This window comes from Ctenopharyngodon idella, chromosome 14, assembly GCF_019924925.1.
Source record: "Ctenopharyngodon idella isolate HZGC_01 chromosome 14, HZGC01, whole genome shotgun sequence".
Lineage (NCBI taxonomy): Eukaryota > Metazoa > Chordata > Actinopteri > Cypriniformes > Xenocyprididae > Ctenopharyngodon > Ctenopharyngodon idella.
Window position 1 is genome coordinate 8,695,176 of NC_067233.1, and position 27,737 is coordinate 8,722,912.

At 35.7% G+C, this 27,737-nt stretch overlaps 1 protein-coding gene across 1 annotated transcript; it reads right to left on the bottom strand.

Annotated features, from left to right (window-relative positions):
- Window positions 1-43: 43 nt before the first annotated feature.
- Window positions 44-27,736, bottom strand: zdhhc9 (zinc finger DHHC-type palmitoyltransferase 9). Its single transcript, XM_051860411.1, has 9 exons — window positions 26,952-27,736; window positions 15,890-16,050; window positions 10,327-10,485; window positions 8,535-8,672; window positions 6,350-6,398; window positions 5,968-6,070; window positions 4,016-4,119; window positions 3,743-3,851; window positions 44-2,312 (listed from the first exon to the last, which is right to left on the bottom strand). The coding sequence occupies exons 1-9, from the start codon at window positions 27,116-27,118 to the stop codon at window positions 2,148-2,150; spliced, it is 1,155 nt and encodes a 384-aa protein (XP_051716371.1). The 5' UTR covers window positions 27,119-27,736; the 3' UTR covers window positions 44-2,147.
- Between the last annotated feature and the right edge of the window lies 1 nt (window position 27,737).

The following is a 27,737-nucleotide window of genomic DNA, read 5'->3' on the forward strand; positions in this document are numbered from 1 at the left end:
TTTAACAAAAAAAAAAAAAATTTTGAAACTACACCACAAAGAATTGTAATAATACCATATAATTTAATGAACATACATATACACACAATTTCATAAAGTAGAAAGTGAATAGTATGAGGATATACATGATCACAGTGTTATTACCAAGCAAACTGAACATAACCCAATTTGTGATGACGTACAATGTGTACATTATGCATTGTATCCAAATATCTAGAGCAGACCATAATTTGCTAATATTCCAAACTTACACGTTACACTGACTTGGCATTAAAGATTTTGATTTTGTTGTGCCTCATTTAGTAAATGAGCATATTAGCATATTATTATGACAAGTTTGATGATAAAAAAAAAAAAAAAAAGTTGTGGAATTGATTCAGCGCAACTTTAAGCACATTTCCATATACTCAGTAATACCTTCAGCCTAGCAAATGAATATTCACATCTTCCATACACAATAACAGTGTAATTAAACATCTGATAGCACATTCTGTTAGTTATGTAGGACTACATTTCCAGCAATAATGAACTTTTACCCTCAACACATTTTTTTAAACACAGTAGAGGAACTAACAATCAAACGAAATGCATCTCACAAACATTCCAGCTCACACACTTCTAAATGCTTTAAGATGGCACTGAACTGGCAACCATTTTAAGCTGGCTGTTCCAAATGGCTCCTTAATTCACTTCTAAACAATACTGCCCATGTTTCCTTCTCTGAAACAAATATGTAGCTGGTTATGATGAGAAACACATGTAAAAAATATATGAGTCCATATTTCCCTGATGTCTGTAGACGTGTCCCTTACAAGTGGCCATCAACATACTACAGTGAAATTAGTAAATGTGAGTACAATACACATTCGCTTCTACACTGAGGCAAGTTTTGCTACCTTAAACATGGTGAAAAGAATGTGTAGAAAATGAAAATCAAGCACAATTTAAAGATATTACTCAATTGAATGCAAAAGCATGCTTAAATGACGCTGAAGATGGATCGGTCAACTGGCCTTTTCCATGCCCAGACTCTGGAAGGTTCATTTTCAAATGTAAACCAAACTTTATCCTTCATTTATTCTGTGCACAAACACGCCACTTGGCCTTGAGTAATAATATCCAACTCTTAGAGAAAAGGATTGAGTATGATGCTCAAATGTCAGGCGGTTGTGGAAAGACCTTGTTAAGTAAGACAACGTGGAGGGAATGTAGTAACTTCAAGATCAAAATAATAGTAATAACAAATCAGGCATGTTTTCCACTTCTTAGGGAATTTGCAGCTTCTCAGTCATTTTTACATTATGTACATTAACTCCATGGCTTTTTTGCATTCTGATAGATCATTAGCATTGTATAAAAATGATGTTAATTGACTTACATGTACAGGTATGAGTAGTATCGGGGCATTATGGAGTCTTCTGTAGATGTAATGGTAGAGCATAGATAAGGCACTCTTACTGATGCAGATCGGCCTGTACTCACTGGCACACACATCTCACAGCCTCTACTTTCTACCATCCATGCTGATTGTAAAATCAAGTCTGAGTATCACTTTCTGATTTGACATTGAGTTGAATCACATTTATAACTGACTGAGTTACTAAGCTGATCCAAATTAACAGAATAAAGCATTTTTGTTGGACCTAATGTCAGTTTATGACTAAAGCACTTTTCCTTTATAACACTTCGAAAACAAAAAAAGTCTAATTCAATGAGCATTTTGCACAAACTACTATAGAAACTAGTAACGGGTCTTACAGGGCACACAAATGGTTAGGAATAATGGAGGCAGGCTATACAGAAACAGGTAATGACACTGAAGAAACAACCGAACATTTCACAAGCTCTTTCGAGGGAAATAATGTCCTCATTACATTTCAGGGCAGCCCATTTTCATCCGATTCAGTCTCTGGTTCCCCATTTCCCTCATTGTGAGTTTCATCATGCTGTGATTCAGAGAGGAGAGTCTCAAGACCTCCAGATCTAGTTTCGAGTGCTAGCGCAGGATCCAGGCAGGATAACTCGCTCTGCAAAAGAGTATTAGAGAACAATGGCCACTGCTTTGAAGTTGAACAGTTTTTCTGTGCGTGTTCCTTCATGTGAGCACATTCAGAAGTTTAAGAGAAGTCTGGAGAACGCTGCCAAAGCTAGTGGGTCGACTCTTTGATGACTGCAGGGGCGATGGCATTGGGGGATGTTGGCGAGAGGGGTTTCTCTTCTTTAGGGGAGCTGGCACTTTTCTGGCCTGCACCAATGCCGGGTTTGGCTTCATCAGGGGTGTGCTCATTGGGAATCAGGGGAGCTGAGGATTTCTGCAGGAAGTGGAAACACACAGTTAGCAATCAAGGAGTGATGTGAGTGCCATTGTTCTTAACCAGGGGTAAATGTACCCCAGTAGGTACTTAAGCAGGTTTCAAAGGGTACATGGAAAGATTTTGTAAATCTAAAGTGTCAAATAGAGTTTAACAGAATGGGTCGCATTCATTTTTTTGTTAAATCAATCACAACATTTTAAAAAGACTGTTTTGAAGCAAAAAAGTATTTGAAAATCGGACAAAAAGGCAAAGGTACAAGACTGTGTCCTAAATGGCTTTAATGAGGTAAAGAACTACAACCCCCAAAAAGCATTGCGACAAATTAAAATTATTGAGAAATACAAAATGAAAGAGTTCAATATATATACAATATTTTTTTAGTTTATTGAAAAATATGCATATTTGCTTGCAAATTTTTCAATAGTTTGAGAGTGTAGAGAGATTACATCATTTGCAGTGCTTCATGGAAGTCGGAAGCTGCCACAGAATTCTTTTGGCTCAATTTGCTTGTTTCGATTCTCTGATTGTTGGAGATTTCTGTGCAGAATCATGGGTAATGTTGTTTTTCCACCAAGAATTCCACTGTTAAACATGATTTTTTTTCTTAAAATATGTTGAAATAATGTGATGACTTCAACAAAAACACATACCATTGATTAACAATCTCACAGCTCACATTAGGTCTTCAAAGGTTCATAAGTTATCATTCAAAATCTATTCCCCTAGGAAAAAATCATATACTTCAGGAACCCTAATAAAGCGAGAGGAAACTACTTGATTCTTAAGTGAATCATCATAATAGTGGCCATGGCCAATTTAATCATATTAATCATAATTCTGATTTATCTTCACTATAATGAAAGTTAAAAGGAAAAAAGAAGTTAAAATGGTTCTGTGGGAGAACGTAAGACAAAATAGGTAGGAAATGCTTATCTAGTGATTAGTGGAACATCTTAAACCTCTAAAGCAATTTAACCCTTGACAATCATTAGATAAGGATAAAAAAAAAAAAAAAAAAAAAAAAAAAACTATACAGACCGCACTAACGAAAATCAACTTTTAGCCAATTAAATATTTTAGAGCGAAGCATAACTAGAAAAAATATATATAGAAATTGTTAAAATCAACTTTTTTTTTTAAATTCTCTGATATGTCCATGGCAACCCTGAACCAACATATTTATATTTTTACTGATATGCAGAGCTGTACAGACTATGAAAGCCACATCAAGCTAAAACCACTTAATGCATTCATTTACTCCACATGGTTCTTTTCCCTGGCCTTCTAACCCACCCAGCTCTTAGGGTAATTGATTTAGGATCTTTCTTGCAGACTCACTACTCAACGCACAGTAAGGCAGCCAGCAACATTTCTGCCAAATGTACCCTGGCTTGTTCACTCACACACTTATAAAAATGCTGTCTTACTGTGGTTTGTGAAACAGGGTTGCTGTTCTTATTGGTAGAAGCAGCAGACGCATCAGAGGGGGCGGGGCTTGACCAGTCTTCCAGCATCACACCTCTTCTGTCCAACACACTAGCAGGAGAGAAAGACAGAGATATATAGTCTGCATCTTAAATGAAATCCTGGAGCTTTTCTCAAAACTAACTTCATATTTTGTTGTCCAATGCAATGACATCCAATGAATCAAAATACTTTTTGGAGCCTGTATACAAGCAAAACTAGAGTAATGTTCCTACCTGGGGTAAGTAGGGCCACACAGAACCTCACAGCAGTTTTTGATTATGTTCTTGTGGCTGTAGGGGTTCTGCACACGGTTCTTTCCTGACCACGAACCTTTTATCTGTGAAGTAGAGAAGAAGGTCTTAAAACTTTGAAAAGAAAACCAGCACAATTAGAACTGTTGTCACATTCTGACTGAACCTTCAAACTTCTACTGGATCTTCACTTTGATGTTTTATGTTATAAAGCGTCCGTGCAAAAAGGAGGCTTGATAAAAAAGAATCTCTTATTTGTTATCCTTTATTTAAATGTGCTGCTTTAGTTCTAGTCACTCCTTCCCTATGGATTTCATTTGATCTAGTCAAGCACTTCAAAGTTCTTCATCTTAAAAAGTCATGCTGTTACTGTTTCATCTGCTCCTAGATAGAAATGTATGCATGCATCACAGGCAAATCTGAAGAAAAAAAAAAATTATCTCAAGTTTCTAAGTTTCATGTGTGATATTCCCCAACAGAAATGTCACCAGGTTCAGGTTTCAGTATGTAGTTTAGTTGTATCCGAATTTGAATGGCAACTATGATCGTGTCTGCGGGTATTGATAAATCTATTTTAAGCAGGATCCAATTCATACAAAATCAAAGGCGAACCACCATCATGTCACACCATATTACTTGCAGCAATTGCATCCTTCTCTCAAGCTTCCTCCCTTTCTCGCTCTTTTTTTACTCCTCATTAACAGGAAAAGTAGGGCCAGAGGGCAACTGTGGCAAGAAAACATTTTAAATTAATCATTAGGGCTAAGTGTGAAAGTGCCACAGAACTACAGATTCTGCAAAACTAAATCACAGCACTCAAACTGCTGCAGGGAATCCAAGCACATATATATATATGCAATATATGTGTGCGTTTGTACATTATACATGCATATGTTTGAGCATGCATGGATTTTCTATGAATAGGGTACACAACAGCATATGAAGCTCTCCTTTTTTTCTATTTTCTTTTTATAAAATGATCACTGAAAGGAGGTGCTTAACCTTTAGAAAATGTTGATCGGATTTCAGTTTTATTTTTTATTATTTTCTAGGGGGTTTGTAATTTTTGCAAACCTGTTACTAAATTAGTGTGACTTTTGCAGCTAAATATACTTTTTCAACTAAATATAAACCTGATTTCTGTGATTATCTAGCAAATAAACATCAACTAATCATCAAAATTAAATAAAATCTCAAATCAACAAATAAATAAAATAAAAATGAAGCCTATGTCACTGGGCTGCAAAATTTATAATTACACTAAATTATTTAAATAATGAGGAAAGTCATGCAGTAAGAACATTAGCAAAATGTGGGACTCAAATGTCATGTTTTTTCGTTTATGTTTTATCATTTTAATAATATATTTAATCATATATTAATAATATTTTTATAACACATTTAATTAATTAATAGTTCATAATTAAAATTAGCTTTAAAAAGATCAAAACATATTTTACTACAATGAGTTAAATATCAGTTCAACAAATTGTCAAATTATGTTTGTTTTTTTTTGTTTTTTTTTGATGCAGCCAAATATTTCATTTTTATGATGTGCATAAACATCTGATGCGTTTAAAGCTTCTTTTCATGCCAGGTTAATCTTATGTTACATAATGGTTTATTTAACAGCAAACAGTTACTATAAAAACATGGGATTTGTGCCTCTAATGCTTTGAAAACGTAATAGGACACCAGTGTGTACCCTGTTCATAAACAGTGCCATAAATACTGTATATACTGTACATAAAACTCTTGTTGAGATGTTTTCTGAGCTTTCTTTTCGCAGAGAAGGCACTGTTGCCAAGGTGACTGCTGGATCTAGTGTGCTGAAATGCTCTAGGGCATGTGTTTATCTTTCCAGCCATGTGACAGAAGCAGAAGTCAAGAACCGACAGTAGACTTTGGAACAGACAGGTAAGAAACAGACTTACATCCTCATTGGTGGTCTGGTTGAGGGAGATCAAGTAGGTGTGAAAGCCAGTCAATCCCACCACAGACCAGAGGGTGAAAAAACACACCAGAACCTCCAATACAGTGCAACGGGGAGTCAAGGAAACAACATGCTCAAAAATATCTACAATATGCTGTTAAAAAAAAAAAAAATGTGTTTGAACTTTTAAATGTCTTTGTTTAGCAATACAAAAGGTTTTTAAAAAGAAAATATGTGCTATGTGCCTGCTCAACTGTTATACAATTAGTACACAAACACTAAGTTTAGCTTGATAGATCATTTACAACATGGCAGGTTTATGAGGAGCTCATTTTGTTTTCAAATCTTCAGCAAGTGGCTCTGGAGCTCAAATGAAAGGATATGTTCCAGGAGTTTCTTTAAGGGTATTCACAAATCCTGAATCCACAGATCCTATAAAACACACAAAATAGTATTTATTTACATCATGTATCCATACATGCATTGCAAGCAGTAACTCGCTGCATCGGAGGTCTCAGCATCTCGCTTTCTCTCTCCCATCATTACATGTTCAGAAGATTTTCGCACATCCACCCACACTCTGCCAGTGCTGAGATAATTTGCACTGTTCGTTTACATCCACCTTTTCAACCAAAGTAGCTATATTTGCATTCAGCCTCATAATCTGCTGAAGGAATAGTTTACCCAGAAATTTAAATGCTGTCATTATTCAACATTACAGGCTATCAAACTCAAAATGGATAAAAGACATACTATAAAAATCAGAGTAGTCTCTTACTTGTATACAGTATATAAGATAAACAGAACAAAATGTATGACATTTTTCACTGATGTTTTAACCTTCTCTGCAGCTCTCAAATTAAATATGACACCTATGGTGAAGGTTTGGCATGATGACATTTGGTTATGTGATACTTGAGAACCAATGACGTTTGATGTTATTGTGTCTTAAATATAGTTCTGTACATCATACAAAGCAATCATATGGCTTCAGATGACTTATATAGAGCACATTTTAGGGTACATTTAGGGTCATTTGCAGTGTTTTTTAACATTTTTGGATCTTGATAGGACAAGTTCACTATAAATGCTGTGAAGAATATTTAAAAATTCTATTTTTGTCTTCCACAGGATAAATAACAGCATACTGGATTGGAATTACATGAAAGAACACATTGAGTAAATAATAACATAACTTCTATAACATAAGTACTATTACTTTAATAAACTGGATACTGATATTTCAATTAGAATGAAATCTCAATCTGAAAATAAATGATCTGACTGTCCTCAATCCAAATTAAATAAAAATCCGAGAGGTCGTGCATATCTTAACCTGTTCATTAGAACAATAACTGCCATGTAAACCGTTAAATACAACCGCTTTTACAATCAGATTAAAAAGATTAAAAAAACCTTGTGTGCAGCACAATGCAACTCTCTTCCACCTGATGAGAAGAAAACTTTCTAGGCATATTTTTAGATTCTGTATGTTAAAAAAGCAATTCTGCTAATTACACACTGGTGTGGAGTTGCCTACTGTGTCTACAATGGAAGAGACGATAACTGTGGATACATATGGTAAGAATTAAATTAGATTAAATTATTTAAATTAATAGGTCAGACACCAGAAACAGCACAAATTGGATTTGATGAAAGGCCAGAACTGATTTAAAAACGTATCTCACTAACCTTAAAAGCATAAACATGATAAGCACATACAAAATTTGAAGAAGAAAAAAAAAAAGTATTTAAAGTGGATTGGGAAAATAAAGTGATAGGCCTCACTCTTCAGAGAGTCAAATAGAAACACTCAACATGCTCTTGCAGTGTAGACAGCTTTGTTTATTATAATAAGAGAGATCTCATTTTGTTGGGTTGCGATGCGCCACATTTATCCACTGTCAACATGGTGTGGGTTAAGTATGTGCTTTCTCTTATAAGACTCATAAGTTTCTTGTTGCTATGACAACGTTGATACGAAAAGCAGCTTTTTGAATGTACAGACATTTTGTTTAAAAGTACATGTAATGCACAGTAAACAGATATTTCTGTCTCTACAGCGGTCAAATCGCACTTTCAAAATCTGTAGTTCGACTGAAATTATTCAGACTGTCTAAAACATGTGCATGTAAACAGTGTCATTAAAACCAAATTACTGAATTATATTTAAAAATGAATTAGGATGTGTTTTACTTTGATATTTAGATCACAGGATCAGAGCAAATTGTCTGCTGCGCTCTTGTCCTTGCCGCCTATGATGCACTTTGAGAAGAGAAAGATCAAAGAAAAGCAGAGAGCATAGCGTCTAATATCCTGAACGCTCCCGGACTGAACCACACCTGAGAGAATAGCATTCAAATGCATTTTGAGTGTCGCTTAAAGGCACTTGTTTTCCCAGAAACCTTGATCATTGATCCTGGTGTACCGTCTGTGCATTTTAAATGGTTATCGATAACATGAAAATTTAATTTCCTCTTTCAAATAATCTATTTTTGCATGTCTACACTAAAGATATACATGTACACCTATACACTCAAACATACATTTTCTTGCTGTGATACTCACGTAGAACCACATGGACGATGTCGAAGGCGAAGATATAGATGGTGAGTAGAGACAGCGAGAGTGTAAACAGGTAGAAATATCGGTAATTCCTCTTTCCTACGCAGTTTCCAACCCAGGGACAATGATGGTCAAACCGGTCTGAAGGAAAGACGCACAGAATCTTGAGACTTTACAAACAAAATTTCTCATAATAACTTGTGAAACTCTGAAAGTCAGTTTCTACATTCTAACAGTGATGGTGGATCTTCTGTCAGAAAGAGATATTTTAAGCTGCTAAAAATATCTGGAGATGGTACCCAAACCAGAGATTGCGTGTGTGCAGCAGGTGCAGGGCCGCCCAAACAAATGGCCCTGTGTTCAGGATGACTGTGCAAAGAGAGCAAAACTGAGCCCTCAGTGAACTCTCTAATATCAGCATATGTATCTCACTAACCTTAATATGCGTGAGTGAGTGAGTGAGTGAGTGTGCTGTCTGACTCATCTCTCAACAATTCACTATTATACTGGAGTATCAAATGGCACGTACATGGGCAACTATATCAAAGGTAAGAATTCTTGTGTGTAGACATAGTAAAAAAGAATATACTGTATGTAAAAATAAAATTACCCAACAAACAAAAATAACTGCAGCAAATTATTTTTATGGATACAAAACAAATTATAAACCTAGTAAAACAAACATTTAATAAACTATTTTAAAGATCAAAAAGGTCATTCGGTTTAACCGTCCAAAGGCCAATACAGCCATTTCATTTGTGATTAAAATATCTTAAAATTGAATAAATGTATATATTTTGTATTCTGACATGATTTTATAACATCATATATCAACATGGTGCAAAATGGCTTTAAAATTATGTGTAAAAGTCGTTGCTTTGTTATAAGAAAGAACGTCCGGAAAAATGAATTTCATTGATGTCATTCGGAGTAACCAATATAAAGGGACCATTTTGGATCAAGTCATGCAGTCAATATCATGTGACAGGATGTGACATCATTCAGACACCTGCAAAGGACCACATGGTTGTGAAGTAGCGTTTTTTTGGGGACTTTTTTGGTGACAAATTTTGTCCATCTTGTAAAAAATGACAAAAGTAGTGTTAATTGATTATAAAAACCCACATAATCTCATTGTTAACACTTAATAAAACTTCAAAATTAATTATATCTCCATTAGGTTTTTTTATACTTTTAAAATCCTTATTCGTCAATGACCCATATATAATTTGTTAAATCTATTACAATACCAAAATATCTGTTTACTATTTTGATATATTTTAAAAGGTAATATATTCCTGTGAATGCAAAGCATTTAATTTTTCAGTCACCTGATCCTTCAAAAATCATTCTAATATGCTGATGATTTGGTACTCAAGAAAAATGTAGTACTATTATCAATGTTGAAAACAGCTGTTTAATATTTTTGTGAAAACATAATACATTTTTTCAGGATTTTTTGATGTACAGAAAATTCAAAAAAGCAGCATTTACAGTATTTGAAATAGAAATCTTTTATAATGTTATAAATGAAACACTTGTCACTATAAAGCTGCTTTGAAACTATCTGTATTGTATAAAGCGATATATAAATAGAGGTGACTTAACCTTAAATGCCTTTAATGTCCCTTTTGCTCAATTTAAGTATTCATTTCTTTAAAAAAAAAAAAAAAAAAAATACTGTCTACCAAAATTCAGTCATTTAGAAAAAAAGCACACCTCTTCTCAACAAGCCACACTCTTTAAGGTACCATTCATCACTGTAGCACAAAATGTTAATGTTTCAAACACTCACCCACACAGTTGTCACAGATGCTGCAGTGAGAAGCACGAGGGGGTCTGAAGATCTTGCAGGTGTAGCAGTACTTCAGCTTGACGATCTGGTTGTTAATTTGCACATTCTTGATGCGGGGCGGAGGTCGCTGTCCAGCCAAGACGTTCCCATTGGCCGCTTCTGCAAGAGATGGGTAGAAACAATAAACGTGGAGACCAGCAACTGCTCCATATGCACAGCCACTGAAGAAGGACTCACATGACTCAAGGGCACTCCAGGTAGTATGACTCAATGACACAAGACACAGTAAAACACACCAATAAATCAAAGCCATGAACTTGAGAGTATGTGTGTGGCTTTGTGAAAAGAGGTCACACCCTCAAATACAAAATAGTTATTTATGGTGCAGGTATGATAAAGTATAATGATTTTTGTACTAAAGTTGAATGTTAAACTGAATGAGGTTAAAATGCTCTTCTTAGAGAAATTATTTACCAGTCCAATGCATAAATAAATAAAAAGATTCCAGATGAAATTATTAGAAAACATGAAAGGGATAAGCCAGTCATTATCACAAAATAAAACATTTTAGACCATGACATGAAGCGAGAATCTTGTACTATCCTGAAAGGGTTTATTTTGCAATAATCACAGGCTCACTGCACGTTATCCCCCTTAAAAAATGGCTATTAAATCATAAATCAATCTACATGAAATAGTCATTTAAATGATCATGATTTGATTTTGTGAGAAGAAAGACGGAACTAGTACACTGTTTGCCAGGGACAATGGTCAAATATACAGTTTAGTGATCATTATACAAAAATATTTGACCACAAAATGATGCAAGTGAGCAATGCAAAAGTAATGTAATAAATTCTGGGATGTACATATTAACAAAAACTGCATCTACATTTGCATCTGTTCTGAAAGTGACAACAAGGCAAAGCACTTCATTTACAAGACTAGACTCGAATTTCACCAGGCAGTGGAAAAAGGTAATTTCCTTACATTTGTCAGCTCTGTACTTTTATACTCCAGGGAAGTGGCAGCATTAGCATGTGCTCAGGAGGCAGAACTACACAGCTGCCTCCTAATCCACACGCCAGGGTTGGCTAAAACAGCACATCCATACTCGCATCTGATCCAGCATTAGCCACTTTTAATCAGCCACACAGACATTCATCTAAAAATAGCATATTAAAGCTAGGATGTTGAAATGGAGCAGAGACGGCAGAGGAAATTTGTAGAAATCAATCTTTGCCCTGCCCTGCTGCAGTACTCAAACAAAACTGCTCTATTTTAAGAGGGTACAGTTGAATCAATACCAAAATTTTGGCTTACGATAGTGGTCTCAAATTAAAAAAAAAAAAAAAAACTCAATGATTTGTGATTAATCTTTTGTTGTTGTTGTTATTCTGATAATGCATTTAATTCCTTTTTATATAATGAAATAATATAACTTTCTGCAACCTACTTTCTACAAAAATGTTTCGTCTCTCCATCTCCTCATTGTACAAAAATAGTGTTGTCAAAAGTACCGACTTCGATACCAAGTCAATACTGAACTCGTAAAGCGGATTCGTAAACAACACTGATTGGCCATTGTGTTCACACGCTCAACATATATGTCTATGATTGGCTACAATGATCAATGCACGGGAGCGTTTGAAAGCACACAGAAGTGTTTGCATTTGAAAGCGTTTTGAAAGCAGGAGAGTTTGAAAGCAGGCGTCTATCAGCGGACGGGTCTGCTGGTAGACGCCTGCTTTCAAACGCTCCCATTTATATCTTTGTAAGTGCTCGGTGAAGAGGGTCAAAGTTCTATTAACTGTCTATTTACAACATGTTTTTGAAGCGTTGATCATTGTAGCCAATCACAGACACATATGTTGAGCGCGTGAACACAATGGCCAATCAGAGGTGTTTACGAATCCACTCAACGGTGCTCAAAGCGTCACATTTTTTTAATTTCAGTATCGACTTGATATCGAAGTCAATATAATTAAATATATAAAATATATTTAATATTTGCTGAAATTTGATAAAAACTTCACTTAAATGACTGACTGACTTAAATTACAGAATAAAAAAAAAAAATGTTCAATCAAATTAAACCACTTTAATCACAATTAAGTGATCTTGAAAAACGTGGATGTATTTGGTAGCTTATAAGAATATTTCTAGACCTGGAAAGGTCATGTAAATTAATAAAATCTTACATATACATATTTATAGTTGTGTCATGCTCTAAAATAATCTATCGGGTAGAAATTCTGAGAAAAAAAAAATAGAAATCTTTATCTTTTATCCTTTTACAGTAAAATCACAAACAACTGGAAAATTCAAGGGGCCTTCAAATATTGTTGTGGACAGTGGCGGGCCTTGGGATCAAAGAGTTTGAAAACAACTAGTTTAGGGGTTGTTCATACAGGACATGTTTTTGAGAGGTTTCTAAATTTCAACATTCATTTAAATGTATTAATTTTTATGCTTCTATGCCTGAATTTGCAATATGATGTTATCGTAAACAACACAACCCTATAAGAGAAAGCTAAAGAACAATTCTAGATGTGAATGCGTTCCACAAAATCAGTGAAAATAGGGGTTAGTGTATATTTAATAATATAAGAGGATACTGCGGGTTATCAGGGGAATAGTCAAAGGAAATAATGTCCTGGTTTAGTGAACATCAGTAATAACAAATGCTGCCCCACCCCATGGCACGTCTGAGCATCAGCGGTGGTGCTGATCTGTAACAACGGTGCTCTTGTATAAAAGAGAAACCAGGGAGGGGAGTTGGGAAGGGAGGTGGAACAGAGGGAAGTGAGTGTGTAGAGCGTAGGGAGATGAGTTCATCTTTACTGTAGCCCAGATCTTGTAATCAGTACAGGGAACAGTGACACGCTGGTGTCTGAACTAGAGAAGGCACTACTCCCACAGAGCCACAACCACACAAATGAACCACTAGAAATTAGCAAGATGAGATCAGCAAGTTATTCTAATCTAATCGCATTTAATTAGTCAGACGCAGTGGCATTAACCTTTGTGACATTCAAAGTAGGACAGGTTTGCAAAAAAAAAAAAAAAAAAAACTATAAATATACAATTCCTTATTATAGTCCTATTTTCTGAAATTTTTATTTTTGCTGCAGGGTAAATGGATATTTTTCATTTCAGTTTACTTGACTCACTGTGGAAGAGGATGGAAAATGGCCTAAGACAATCTACTAAGGCAATTTCTCTCACCCTTTAACAATGAATGTTTGAAAAAAAATTCTTGCTATTTAAAAAAAGACAAGACAAATGTCTCCGGTGAGCCCTAGGATTTCAATGAGCCTCAGCAGTTTCTGCCAAACACTCCTACAAAAGATATAACTTTTACTCAGCATAGTGATAACACTGGTTTCTGTTCAAGGCAGCTGACATTTGCCATTGTGTGGGTGTGCACAGTCATGTGAAAAATATCTATTTTTTATTTTACTTTTTGTGCCTTCAATGAATAGTGAAATGAAGAAAAACAGGAAAGTGTAGAGGGAGAGAGAGGCAGGATCAGAAGTGCATGGATCAGACTCAAACTTCAACTCTCCTGGAGCAGCTCATGTCCTCTGTAGCTGTGAAATCTCACTTGTGCATATTCAGAATTGTGCGGGACAATTTTTTAAGAGACTCAGGAGAACATGTACAAATTAGATTTAGTAGTTACGTTTAACGGAATGTTTTCAGTGAATAACAATTCAAATTTTGGTTTGTTCCTCACACAAAGCCAATATATAACTTGGAATATAGCACTTTAGTGACTGCATTTATTTCTTGTCCTTCCTGGTGCTCGATAGTCCATGTCGTCAACATTTTTGCTGTGGGGGGGTGGTATTTTTATTTAAAGGAATTCAATAATTAAAGGATTTAAAGGGAGTTAAGAGAATAAGGAAAAGTTAAAGGGTTAGTTCACTCAAAAATGAAAATTATCCCATGATTTACTCACCCTCAAGCCATCTAAGGTGTATATGACTTTCTTCTTTCAGACGAACACAATCGGAGATACATTTAAAAATATCCTTGCTTCTCATTTTGAAGCCAAAAAAAAAATGCATCCATTCATCGTAAAAGTATTCCATACAGCTCCAAGGGGGTTAATAAAGGCCTTCTGAAGCAAGGTGATGGGTTTTTGAAAAAAATCCATATTTAAAACTTTATTAACTCTAATAACTAGCTTGTGGCGGAAGAGTAACCCCTGACCCGACGCATGACATAATGACGAATGCGGAAGTGCAGAGGAGAGAGCAAAACAAAACACCGGTCACGAATTAGAAGTGTAAAACGATTATTTTCAAAGACAAATGTCTTTTGTTGTCTTGAGCTTGAGTTTGTTTTCCAGCCCCATTTGTTTGAACCGCAAGAGGCGTCTAAGGTTACGATACTCCTACATCCTATGTCATTGCTTCAGAAGTTACTCTTTTGGCGTAGTGTTGTCCGCCGGAAGCTAGTTATTTGAATTTAGTTTTTGAACTTTTGAATTTAGTGAATTGAAGTTTTAAATATGGATATTTTTATTACACAAACGTACCGCTTCGCTTCAGAAGTCCCAACTGGAGCTGTATGGATTATTTTTTATAATGAATGGATGGATGAAATTTTTTGGGGCTTCAAAATCTTTTTTTTTTTTTTTTTAATATATCTCAGATTGTGTTCGTCTGAAAGAAAATAGTCATATACACCTAGGATGGCTTGAGGGTGAGTAAATCATGGGATAATTTTCATTTTTGGGTAAACTATCCCTTAGGGGAGATCATTAAAAGAACCAGAATTTTTACACTCTTAATCATATACCTAATATGTTGATTTAATTCCTTCTTTGATTTGATTGGCATAGACGAGTACTGTTATAGACTGCTGAGGCAGACCAGCCTAAAAATGTAACTTTTAAAACTTTTTGTCTTCCAAAAAACAAACAGACCGGTGTGTAATGGAGCGCAGCAGAGAAGCACCAAGAATATCAGATATTGGGAGGGGAGATTTTTGGCCATTTCTAATTATTGTGGGGGGACTTTCTGGTGGTTATGGCCCTGGCCCTTAGTCACTATCTCTTAATCTTGCATGGAAAAATAGTTGGGTAAACATGTTATTTTATCCTTGAGAGAGGAAAGACAGTCATACAGGTTTTGATCAACATGAGAGTATTTTTGGAAGAACTATTCCTTAAGTACTTATCTAAAAATTAAATGTTACAAGTCAAAATACATCTTTGGGTACCCTAGTTAAAATAAAATAAAAATAAATAAATAAATGTGACAAGATAACCATTATATACAGCCCATCAAGCCTGAAGTCAAGAAGAACATAATGTTTCACAGATGTACCCAGAGTTCATGGTCCAGCACACTCAACTTTTTAATCTCAAAACAAAACAATAAATTAATAAGCAGGTCTGGGCTTACACCGTCCCACTTACGTCACACGCCGGCTACACTATTCATGTTCTTCCCCTCATTGGGTCAAAACACCCACAGATGGCACTGATGGTACAAATTGTGGCATTAAACCTCAAATTTCCTTTCCTGAACTCAGTCAGCCTCACACTCACCGATCTCCATCTCAATGAAGTTGGCTTCCTCCGGCAATGCCCGTGGCAGCACCCCTGGGTCACTGAAGCTGGTTCTGAGCAGCATGGCCATTACGAAGACGAAGAGCAACACTGCAAACACCGGGATGGCCGGGGACAGGTGCACTGCCAGGTATGGGCACCTGTACAGGACGAGAACAAGCAGGGTTACAAAAGATGACAAGGAGAACATGAAATTAACAGCACAGAGGTTAAATGAGCATATAAAGCAAAACAGCTATATCTCTAGTTTCAAAAAGTGAAGCATGGAATTTTTGTGCTATTAATGCCACAAAACAAATTAGGAAACTGTTTGAGCAACCCGACAGCAACATTGCCAATACTGTGAGTTTGGGGACGGGACTATCCGTTTATCTAAAGCTGTGTGCACACTGTCCACAGCCCAGGTAAGAAAAATTGCATTACTTTCCATAAAAAGTAACTAAGTAATGCAATTTGTTACTTTTTATGCAGTAATGCAATATTGTAATGCATTACTTTTAAAAGTAACTTTCCCCAACACTGCACTAGAAGAGTCGTCCGGAGCAAACAAAAACTCTCTAGCGCTCATTTTGATCATGGCTTTTCTTGAAAAGAAAACTGGAAAAAAAAAACGAAGATGTGTGTGTGGAGAGCAAGTGGTGGTTTGTTGTTGTCACACTAATTGCAGCAGAGGTAAAATCTGATCGCAATGGTTGCTAGTTTGACATGTTTGGTTGTCAGCGACTACAGACTATCAAAGACAACAGAATTTAGCTGAGGATCAGAGGAATCGTTTATTAGTAAAATTAGTCTCAGATGGCCAAATCATGGCCAAAATCATATAGTGTGTACCCGGCTTTACTTAACAGAAGATAAGGGTGTGTTTGGAAAACATTAATATAATATAATCCTACATAGGACAAATGGTTTGGAGAATGGATGGAAAATAAAATAAAATGAATTGAAATAAAATATTTCTTAGATTTTGTTGGATGATGCAAGTGCCAATAAAAAAAATTGCACAATCCACATTTATCACATAAATGCTGCTAAGAGTTTTTCCTCCAAAAAGTTAGTTTCACACATTAATTTTACTAAAGCAAAATGGCAATGGATTTGCATAAGATTTGCATTAAAAAAGCAAATATTTCAATTGGATTGCCAATGTTTTGAGCTATAACTTTCCTAAATCTAACAGAAAAACATTTTTGTTATCTTTCTGATGAAGAATTAGTTGGCTGTTTCTCCCTGAAATAAAAGGGGAGATCATTGATGAAGAGGTTTTGTAATATCTGTCCAGCTCAGTTCTTCCCTAAAGACTGTCTTTTTAAAGCCAACAATGAAGCAGTCAGGGCGGATGTTTACTATGACTGACTGTGCTTTCTCCTTTCCCGCAGGCAGACAGCCATACAGCAATGAATTTGGTTGGCTGCTCCCATAAATTGCGGATGACTTGGGTCCGGTAAAAGTGCCTCCTTTACTCAGCCTGCAGCAGATTGGTCGGCTCCACAGGCCACTGCATTGAGCTATTAATAGGGTCACCCTGGCTCTCCTACACCACTCTCTCCTTTAATGTAGACCTGCTATACTAAAATAATGTATGGCTAATACATCACTATAATGGTACATCTCATCACAGGCACAGTACATTCACTCTCAGGGGGAAATTTGCTACACTTAGTGTTCTGCATGTGAAAAGGACATCTTTACACTAACACTAACTACAATACAGTGAGACAGAAGATATGACTAGTAATGACAATACAGAGCACTAGATTTTTGTAATAAAAACGTGAGTCGTGTTTGCCCATGATAGAGGTTGATTACGTACAGGTTAAGACTAGTATAATACAGGGACTAGTATTATTTTAGTATTAGTTATATACTATTATATTACAATTAATAATTAATAAACTTTTAGATTTTCAGTTTATCATCACAATAAATGTAAAGTTTTTAGTTTTTAGTAATTGTAAGTTTTTTTAACATTTATAGCTTCAATTTATTTTTAATTCAGTTTTAGTTTTAGTAATTTTAGTACTAAATAAGTAACTTGAACATATTTGTTTCAGTGAGATGCCAAGGCAACCTTTCTAATATTTGCTGAAGTTTTTAATGTAATATTTATATTTTCTTTAATTTCAGCTTTATTTCATTAAACAATTTTTAACAGTATTAGTTAAAGCGTTAGTTCATGCAAAAATGAAAATTATCCCATAATTTACTAAACCTCAAGACTTTCTTCTTTCAGCCGAACACAATCGGAGTTATATTAAAAAATATCCTGGCTCTTCCAAGTTTTATAATGGGAGTGAATGGTATCTGATATTTTGAAGCCCAAAAAAGCGCATCCATCCATCATAAAAGTAATCCATAATGCTCCAGGGGGTTAATAAAGGCCTTCTGAAGCGATGGGTTTTTGTAAGAAAAAAAATATCCATAATTATAACTTTATAAACTAGAATCACTTCAATATGTTACTTGCTTTGTAATTTCTTTCTATTTCATTGTAATTAATTAACAGTTTCTGAGTGAGAATTGTTTCTACAAATTGTTTTCAGTGTATGTGTATATAGAAATGTAAAAATATTCTGATGGCAGAACAAGCTTTAGTGTATATTTTAAACATTTATAATATTTTTATAATGTTTTTATTTGTCAAAAGTCTAAGACATTTATTACCAGTAGTCGACAAGACAAAAATCATACATTTGAATCACTTAGAAAAGTAGTAGCACATTTCTCCTCAACAAGCCACATATTTTGAAGCATTAATACAAACAGATTTACACACTGAAGTTAAATACTTTTGGAGACTTATCAAGTACAACTTATAACACACAAGATGAATATAGTGTTTTATACAAACTTTAATGTGGCAATCTAATCCTCCTACAATGCATACTAGAACACTGGTTTAACCAGTCTAAACTAGCTTGTGGGTTTGTCTCCTCACACGTCATACTTGCTGTTGTAGGAACAGCACATGGTACAACAGATTGCAGCTGTAAGAAATATTAGCAACAGAAGAATTATTTCCAGTCAGACTACATGGTACAAGTTGAGCTGTTTCACACACTTGTGTGTCAGCATACCAGAGCCATCAATACACTGGAATTCTACCTGTGGGACGGGTCAGATTAGATCCATTTTAAACTATGAGACTGGAAAACATAAAGAGGAGCGAGAAAAATCCAGAGCAGAGCTGGTCGATAAAACTTTCCACTGCCCAGATCCTGAGTAGAATGCAGCAGGGAAAACCATTTATTATTGTGAAAGCTGTGTTGTGGTGGGGGTGGGGGGGTGGTTGTGTGTGTGTGTGTGTGTGTGGTTCAGGTAAACACTATGTTATGGGGACAAAATGTCCCCACAAAGACGGCAATATCCGAAATCCTTGTTGGGACACCCAGTTATGTTTTTTGAAAATCTAAAAATGCAGAAAGTTTTCTGTGATGGGTAGGTTTAGAGTTAGGGGATACAATATACAGTTTGTACAGTATAAAAATCATTATGCCTATAGAAAGTCCCCATAAAACATGAAAACACAACATGTGTGTGTGTGCGTGTGTGTGTCATCTGCTGATGACTTTAACCATCCTGAACCTGCACCATCATCAGTTCCTATGACAGCCCTGAGCTTCCCGGACATTACCCATCATGCAGTGTTGGATGTGACTTCTCTCCCCATAATCAATACCAGAGATAAGCAGCTCCAATATTACAGATTCTGTTATCGTCACTACTGACGTACAAGGTTATTTAACCACCATAATTAGCAACTTCCTCCATAAAAGAATATAAAAAAAACCAAAAAAAAACACAGCAAGTATTGTGCCTCAATATGCATAATCAACACTTAATTGTTGAAAATCAACACAAATTCCCATTCGCAAAACATTTGACTACCATAATGTGACAGTTCTGGAACAGGATATTCAACTGCAAAAAATGTAGGGTGGTAATCAATTGGATCATAAAAAATGGGTGTTACACATACCACAATGGAGCTAGACTGAATGTGAGTTTGCTAAACAATCCCTAAATAGCCATTTGGTTAGTGTTTAGCATTATCAATCAGTATCAGTACAAGTTATTTCATTCTAATTCAAGGGTACAAAGAAAAACCATTGTTGTGTCTGAAAAAACACACCAAATGAAGAGTTCACAATAAGACCGGAAACATGCATCACTAAAGTAAACAGGGTTTTGATTTCATGTGGACTTGTATGCAACAAAATGGGGGAAATTTAGTGGAAGACTAAAATGTTTTGCATACTTTTTCATGAATTATGGTATCAAGACAATTAAACACTTGTAGTTCAAATCAGGCACATTCAAAGCCACTCCTGTTATTGGGTTACTGCATCTCCACCCTTCTGTTTGCCTTCACAGCTTGTCCTTAGTGAATTATCCACACACTGTTCCACAGAGAACAGTGAAAAGGACTTTTTTCCACACTTAATACAACATAAAGCACAACTGCAGAGTTTTATGGCTGGCTATAGGGAAAGGCTTATCTGTGTGTTGGTAAAATCAATAGAGCTGCTTCATTGGTCTGGCTGGTCTCTAGGTGGAGATCGGTGGGGGCAGGGAGGCCTGACAATTATCATTACTGATAGCGTTCAGCGCAAACATCCGGTACTTCACCAGAAAGCATAATGAGGGGAGAAAAAATGCAGATGACAGCTAAAAACAACATGTAGATTCATTGTAACAACCTGGTCCATTCAAATCTGAAAAGTCTTTATATACCTTATATTTTATATTATACATAATAATATGGAGTTTATGTCCATCCAGTGAGCTCTCACATTCCTATAACACAGTTATATATATATATATATATATATATATATATATATATTTGTTTATTTATTTATTTATTAAGTAGCACAAATGTTTTCAACATTGATAATAAGAAAGGTTTCTTAAGCACTAAATCAGCATATTAAAATGATTTCTGAAGGATCATGTGACACTGAAAAATTCAGCATTGCATTCACAGGAATATATTACCCATATAAAATATACTGAAATAACTTTTCTATAGGTAATATATCCCTGTGAAGGCAATGCTGAATTTTTCAGTGTCACATGATCCTTCAGAAATCATTCTAATATGCTGATTTGGTGCTCAAGATATATGTGACTATATTCCTTATTTTAAACTTTATCACACAATTTTATGTTCTATTCTTGACTCTGATGCAGAAACAAGCTTCCCACCAAATACTGAGAGAAAGATTTTCTATTTGTTATTTCATCTAAGGATAGAAACATGCATTGATGTATATGGGTCAATGATGGGTCATTTTTTTGTCCAAAGGCCTTAATAATAAAAAACAAAGATATGATATCCAAAGTATGATATGATATCCAACTAGACCTCTTTTATTGAATCCTAAAGGTTATTATATTTTGCTACATATAAAGGTGTTTTAAAGATTTTAAAGGATCAAAAGTCATTCGGTTTAACCGTCCAAAGCCAATACAGCCATTTCATTTGTGATTAAAATATCTTAAAATGTAATAAACGTATATATTTTTTGGCATGATTTTATAACATCATATATCAACATAGTGCAACATGGTATTAAAATTATGTGTAGAAGTCATTGCTTTGTTATGAGAAAAAATGTCTGGAAAAATGAATTTCATTGATGTCATTTGGAGTAACCAATATAAGGGGGACATTTTGGATCAAGTCATGCGGTCAATATCATGTGACGGGATGTAACATCATTCAGACGCCTGCAAAGGACCACATGGCCATGAAGCAAAGTAACTAACTCTCTTTAAACTATTTGAAAATTAATGTTTTCACTTGCTCATACACATGTCTCGAAACATCAGGTAATTCGGTACAACCACTATAAAACATGGAAAATGTTGTAATATTTTAAAAACTTGTACTAAATATAAAATGTTTGACTGTCCTTTTGCTAGCTAGCTAGCTAGATATCAGCCTGTTAGCACTGTTTGAAAATATCGTCATTCGGTATAACCAAACGTGTCATTCGGTAAAGCCGAAATTTTGGTTTGTTAAAAAAAAAAAAAAGCAGTGTTAATTGATTATAAAAAAACACAATCTCATTGTTAACACTTAATAAAACTCTCCATCTCCATTAGGTTTTTTTTTTACACTTTAAAAAACCTTATTCGTCAATGACCCATAAATAAAAAATAAACAAACAGTAGGTCAAACTCTTAAGGAATGAATGGTCCTGCAAGTCCTCGAAAAACATTCAATATGCAAATAATCACCTCATCCATTTGAATTTTGCATTGCAAAACATGATGATATGATATTAAAGTAGTATGTAATAATAGCACTAACAATAACAAAGTGGGGAAAGATTTGCAAGTGAACAAATAAATTGCAATATTACATCCTGATGTGACATCAGTGGCTTTCCCTGTGTTAAGCGACTTTCAGGAAAGCTTAAAGTACAATAGGTGTGGATAATCTGATAAAGTACAAAAGGTTATTTTAGCTGTGTCACACAGATATAAAATGCCGTAATGTACCGTGACATTGCCATGCCTGAAAATTTCATGCACAGCCTCTGTTAATTCTTCATAAAGTGATTGCCAATTTAAGAGCAAGTGATTCACGAAGCAAATGAATTACACGTTACTGGCCAAAAAAAGCAGTATCCTAATCCCTCATGAAGACAAATTTGCCACAGCTCCACTTTTGCATTCACATAACACAGGGACACAAAAATTCAAAAGGATAAACAGTCTTCTCTCCTCAAGACACCTGCAGAGGGACAGCAACAGACGGCAGCCCTCGAGAGCTCACACAGACCATGGCACTGACCACAAACGGCAAGTCATACACTTAATTCAGCAGCAACAACATGAGTAACTATCCACCATTCAATGATACACATAAAATGTACAGACATTTAAAGGGCTAGTTCACCCAAAAATGACAATTCTGTAAGTACTCACCCTCATGTCATTCCACACCCGTAAGACCTTCGTTCATCTTCGAAACACAAATTAAGATATTTTACAGCGCTTCCAGGTTCTATGTCAGAACGGCGACTTATTATTGGCCGACGCTGTTCATGTGAGCAGCACGACGCATGCGTGTGATGCTGACGCAGGAGCTGACGTAGTCGGTTTTCTGACGTATAACCTGGAAGTGCTGATGAACGTAAACAACTTAGGAGAATGGCATAGAAGAGAAGATATTGTTGAATAAAGTTGTTATTTTTGCTTTTAAAAGTATTCTCGTCACTTCATAACATTAAGGTTGAACCACTGTAGCCACGTTGACTATTTTAACAATGTCTTTACTACCTTTCTGGACCTTGAAAGTGTTGAATCTTAATTTGTGTTCTAAAGATGAACGAAGGTCTTACAGGTGTGGAACGACATGAGGGTGAGTAATAAATTACAGAATTTTCATTTTTGGAGGAACTAACTCTTTAGCTGCTGAGCAACAAAGCCATAAAACAAACATACAGGACAAAGGCAGAGTGAAACCTGAACCATGTACTTCTAAAGTGAAAGAACGAGTGGGCGAACACAATCAACAGAATCTAAACACTGTCAATATATTAAGTGCTACTATGTAGCAGTTTCACTGGTGTAAAACTATTTCATTAAGAAGATGGAAGTATTTTAAAGATAAAGTGTCCAAGTCTGCATCATTACCGAACCAAACTGCAAAAATAATGTCTGTTTTCAAACAGGTTTCCTGAACACTCTTTGTCTGACATTGATGCGCAAACATACAGTTTTGCACCAAACTCATGCCAAAGGTCGTGTTGCCGTTTTTATAGTGTCACATTTTTTACACGCTTTAGGAATTCAGTCCATAAATGTCTTACTTGAAGTTGTTTCTACTTGTTGGGTTTTTTCAGTGTTGTTTTGGTTAAAAAAATGTTGTTAATTGAAATAAAGCTAAAATAAAATAGATATTTTATTACAAATTTAAACTAAAACTAGAAATGTTGCCTATCAAATTACAGAAATAAAATAAGATTATGAAGTATTAAAACTATAACTGAAATAAAAATAATTTAAAGCTATATTTTTTTTTTTTTAAAGTGACAAAGCACATTACAATATTACTAAACAAATCTAATTTTCATTAATATTATTATTATTATTATTATTTATTTATTTTTTTTTACATTTAATTACACAGTTCACCTTTAAGTTGAAAATATCAGGCAAATAGCTTCCGTTCAGTCAATGATGAATCAACAAAGTGAGTGCAGGATCAGCACTGTCTTGTCTACTTTCAAACACATACACAGACACGTTGCAGATTTTACACAGAATTTCAAGCCAACACAATCAACTCCCATCTCACTGCTCTAAATCTGATATCCAAACAGAAGAGAAGCATTAATGCACTGCAACCTACAGTCTTGTTTACACATACAACCAAAAATTAAAATATATATAAGTGCAGAGACTTTCAGCAAACAGGGACACACATGGAGAGGAATGGGAGGGGATGTGGGATACATTCTCTTCGAGAAGACAGAGCAAAAGACAAACCACTTTAGAAAAACGGTGCAAAGTCCAGCCCTGCTAATCAGTCTTGTGCTTGAAACTCAGCCTGCAGAGGAATAAACTGTCCAGACACAGGACACAGAACACAATAATGTCAGCATTCAGCAATACTCAATAAATAATTCCCTGTAAATTCAGAATAGCTGGAAGCAATGTGTTTCCATAAACAGTGTCTGTCTCTTCTGGAATTTCATGCTCTGTATTAAATAAAAGATAAAGTGCACATAAAATAAATGTGCACTACTGAAACTGAAGACAAAGTAGACCATATTAACCTCAGATGATATTTAATAATTGTGATTCTTTTGCTATATTCATATCCAGACTTTTATCTAGGGCTGATAACAATCTTAGAAAGCTATATTTGACAAAAAAAATACTCATAATAAAATATAAAGTATCCATAAGACATTATCACATGGTTTCAAACCTAATATCAATTCCAGTCCATAGAGAAGATATTCAGTTCTGGAGTTGGTTATAGGCAATGCCTGTATATGAAAAATCTAAGGATGAATTGAAATGGCAAGTGCCAAAAAATGTAATAAACAATACGGGATCACACTTTTGCACTCAGACCAGTTTCTATGCTAATATGTCTGCCCCACGAGGATTAATTATCAGTAACAGCGATATGAACATGGCGTGCAGTGAAACCCTACAGGAGCCAGCAGCTCCATACATGACTGCGAGTTTGCGGAGGGAATTGTTTCCTGTATGCTGATGATCAGGCCTAATGGAGGAGCACAGCACTGGAGTCTCAGGAAACACCGACCACAGACGTCACAGTACACACAAGGGAGCCCATATCCACCCAACAGAGCTCACATCCAGCTTTATCAACATGAACAGCAACCTGCTATTGACACAGATCTTAATTTCCCATCCATCAACAGGCGAAGGATCTCATTCAACTTAAAATAATTGTATATTCTGTTTTTAGCTATATTATCTATATATTCTAAATTATTTTAGGTTCATATTAGAGTTGGAGATCTCAAGGTTCAAAAAGGTTCATATCTCATTCCCTAAATGAAACCATATTGTCTTTTACAGGGGATAAATCATATCTTTTTTAATGAATGAATGAATAGCAGTTGACTACATTACATACAGTGATAGTAAGTCTGACTAATTCCAGCCAATTGGTTCATTCGATCAGTTCGCTCAAAAGAGCAGGTGTGGTGACAAACAGTGTTGCCAAGTCCGCGGTTTTCCCGCGGAATTGGGCTACTTTTACACTGTTGCCACGGGTTTTTTCATGTCCGCGGGTTGAATCGACCCCAAATAACATGATATTTAGCCCTTGGAATGCGTTTTTTTTACCGTGGGACCCACCCTGAAATGCAATTGGGCTGGTTTTGGGCTAGTTTTGAGTAACAACTGGGCGGTTTTTGTTGTGAAAACCTGGCAACCCTGGTGACAAATCAGGTCCTCCTCAAAATTGGGTCTCTGTTGACTACATTACATACAGTGATAGTAAGTCTGACTAATTCCCACCAATTGGTTCATTCGATCAGTTAGCTCAAAAGAGCGATGTGGTGACAACAAGTGTTGCCAACTCTGAATTGGGCTACTTTTACGCTGTTGCCGCGGGTTGTTTTTCATGTCCGCAGGTTGAAGCGACCCCAAATAACATGATATTTACCCCCTGGAAAGCAATTGGGCTAGTTTTGGGCTAGTTTTGAGTAGCAATTGGGCGGGTTTTGGTGTGAAAACCTGGCAACCCTGGTGACAAATCAGGTCCTCCTCGAAATTGGAAACACGTCCCGGAGCCTTGGTTAAAATTGCAATTTTCTCACGATTTACAAATGGTTGGAAACATTTGGGATATTGTAAGTACTCAAGTGAACAAAATATATAACACTGGCCTAGTGGTTTTTGGATATTTTACTGCAAAAATCTTACATATTGCACCTTTAAAAACAACTGTGGTTTGAATCCGTGTTAATAAACTATATGAACTAGATCAAGTTGTAAACATAATTCCAGTAGCCTACATTTTTGTAACATTTAGAATGTTTTCAGAACACACATACGGAAATCCTCTGTTTTCTGTTGAAATAGTCGACGAGTTGTTGACTCAAGAACTGCTCAGAGCGATTCGGATAGTTTCTTGAACGAATCGTTCTGACCCTCTTCAACCAATTCACTGAAAAGATTCGACACAAAAGAACGATTCGTTTCCACTGTCAGATGAATACACAGCCATGGCGTACAGTAACCTCAGTGTCAGTTGGCACAACTGAGAAATGGCTTGCTGTGGCTACAAAACATCAGGAGCGCTTCGGTCCTCAATATTTCACACAGACATTTTTTTTTTTTTATTGTTACTTTTGTTCATTCTTGCAATTGCATTAAACAAAGGCAATCTACACTGCAAAACCCCTATTATAATGAAAGAAAAACGAAGCTGTCCAGACTGATATCACGCGCGTGCAGTCTCGACAGCTCCCGTGGCTAGTCGCGTCGCTTGCAGTGTAGACGAGTTCTATAATAATAATCACCAATAACATGTACTTACTCAAAGGCGAAGAACAGAGAGCAGGTTCCAACGATGAGAAATAAGGTCAGGTAAAATACTCCTTTCTGCCGAGCCATCATTACTCGTCCATCGCAGCAGAAGGTGTTTTTCCCAGGTAATTTCTCCCATTTTCGAGTAACCTTCCGTGATATCATCACCGCCGACATGGTAGCGAATGTACAGTCAGATTGTCCTTTATCAATTTATCCTGAAATAAACCACAACCGCGTCCACTAAATAATTAACCTGAGATTAACGAATGCTTAAAGTTATCAGTAATAAAAATACAAGAGCTTCTTTGCAAGAATGTAATTCTTCCTTCACGTGTAAGATTTGTTTGTAGGATTTGTTCCTCACGAATCGTCACCATCTGTCTGTCGCTCTACATATCTGCTCTTCTGTACTTAAATCCATGGTTAAAGTCCCAATCAAATACCAAAAAGCAAAATCCTCATCCAGTAGCGGAGATTTCCCATACTGGCACAATTTAAAAGTGCTTCCGTTCACAATTTGTACAGATTTCGAATGAGAACGCGAAGCTGACGTGAAATAAACGTGTAAATGCTAAAAGCACATCTGGAGTGAGAGTGGACCTTGACCGACTGACATTTATGTCATTGGTTAGGTTGGTTAAAAGCGTCTATCCCGAGAGGATTATCCGTCCCTTTTCTCTTAAAAGGCTGCAAAATAAATTTCGGTAAAGCCTTTTGTGACCTATGCCGATTATACCGAAATTATTCGTGTAATGTGTAAGATAATCTTTCCTCCAATTTAGCGTCGTAGGAT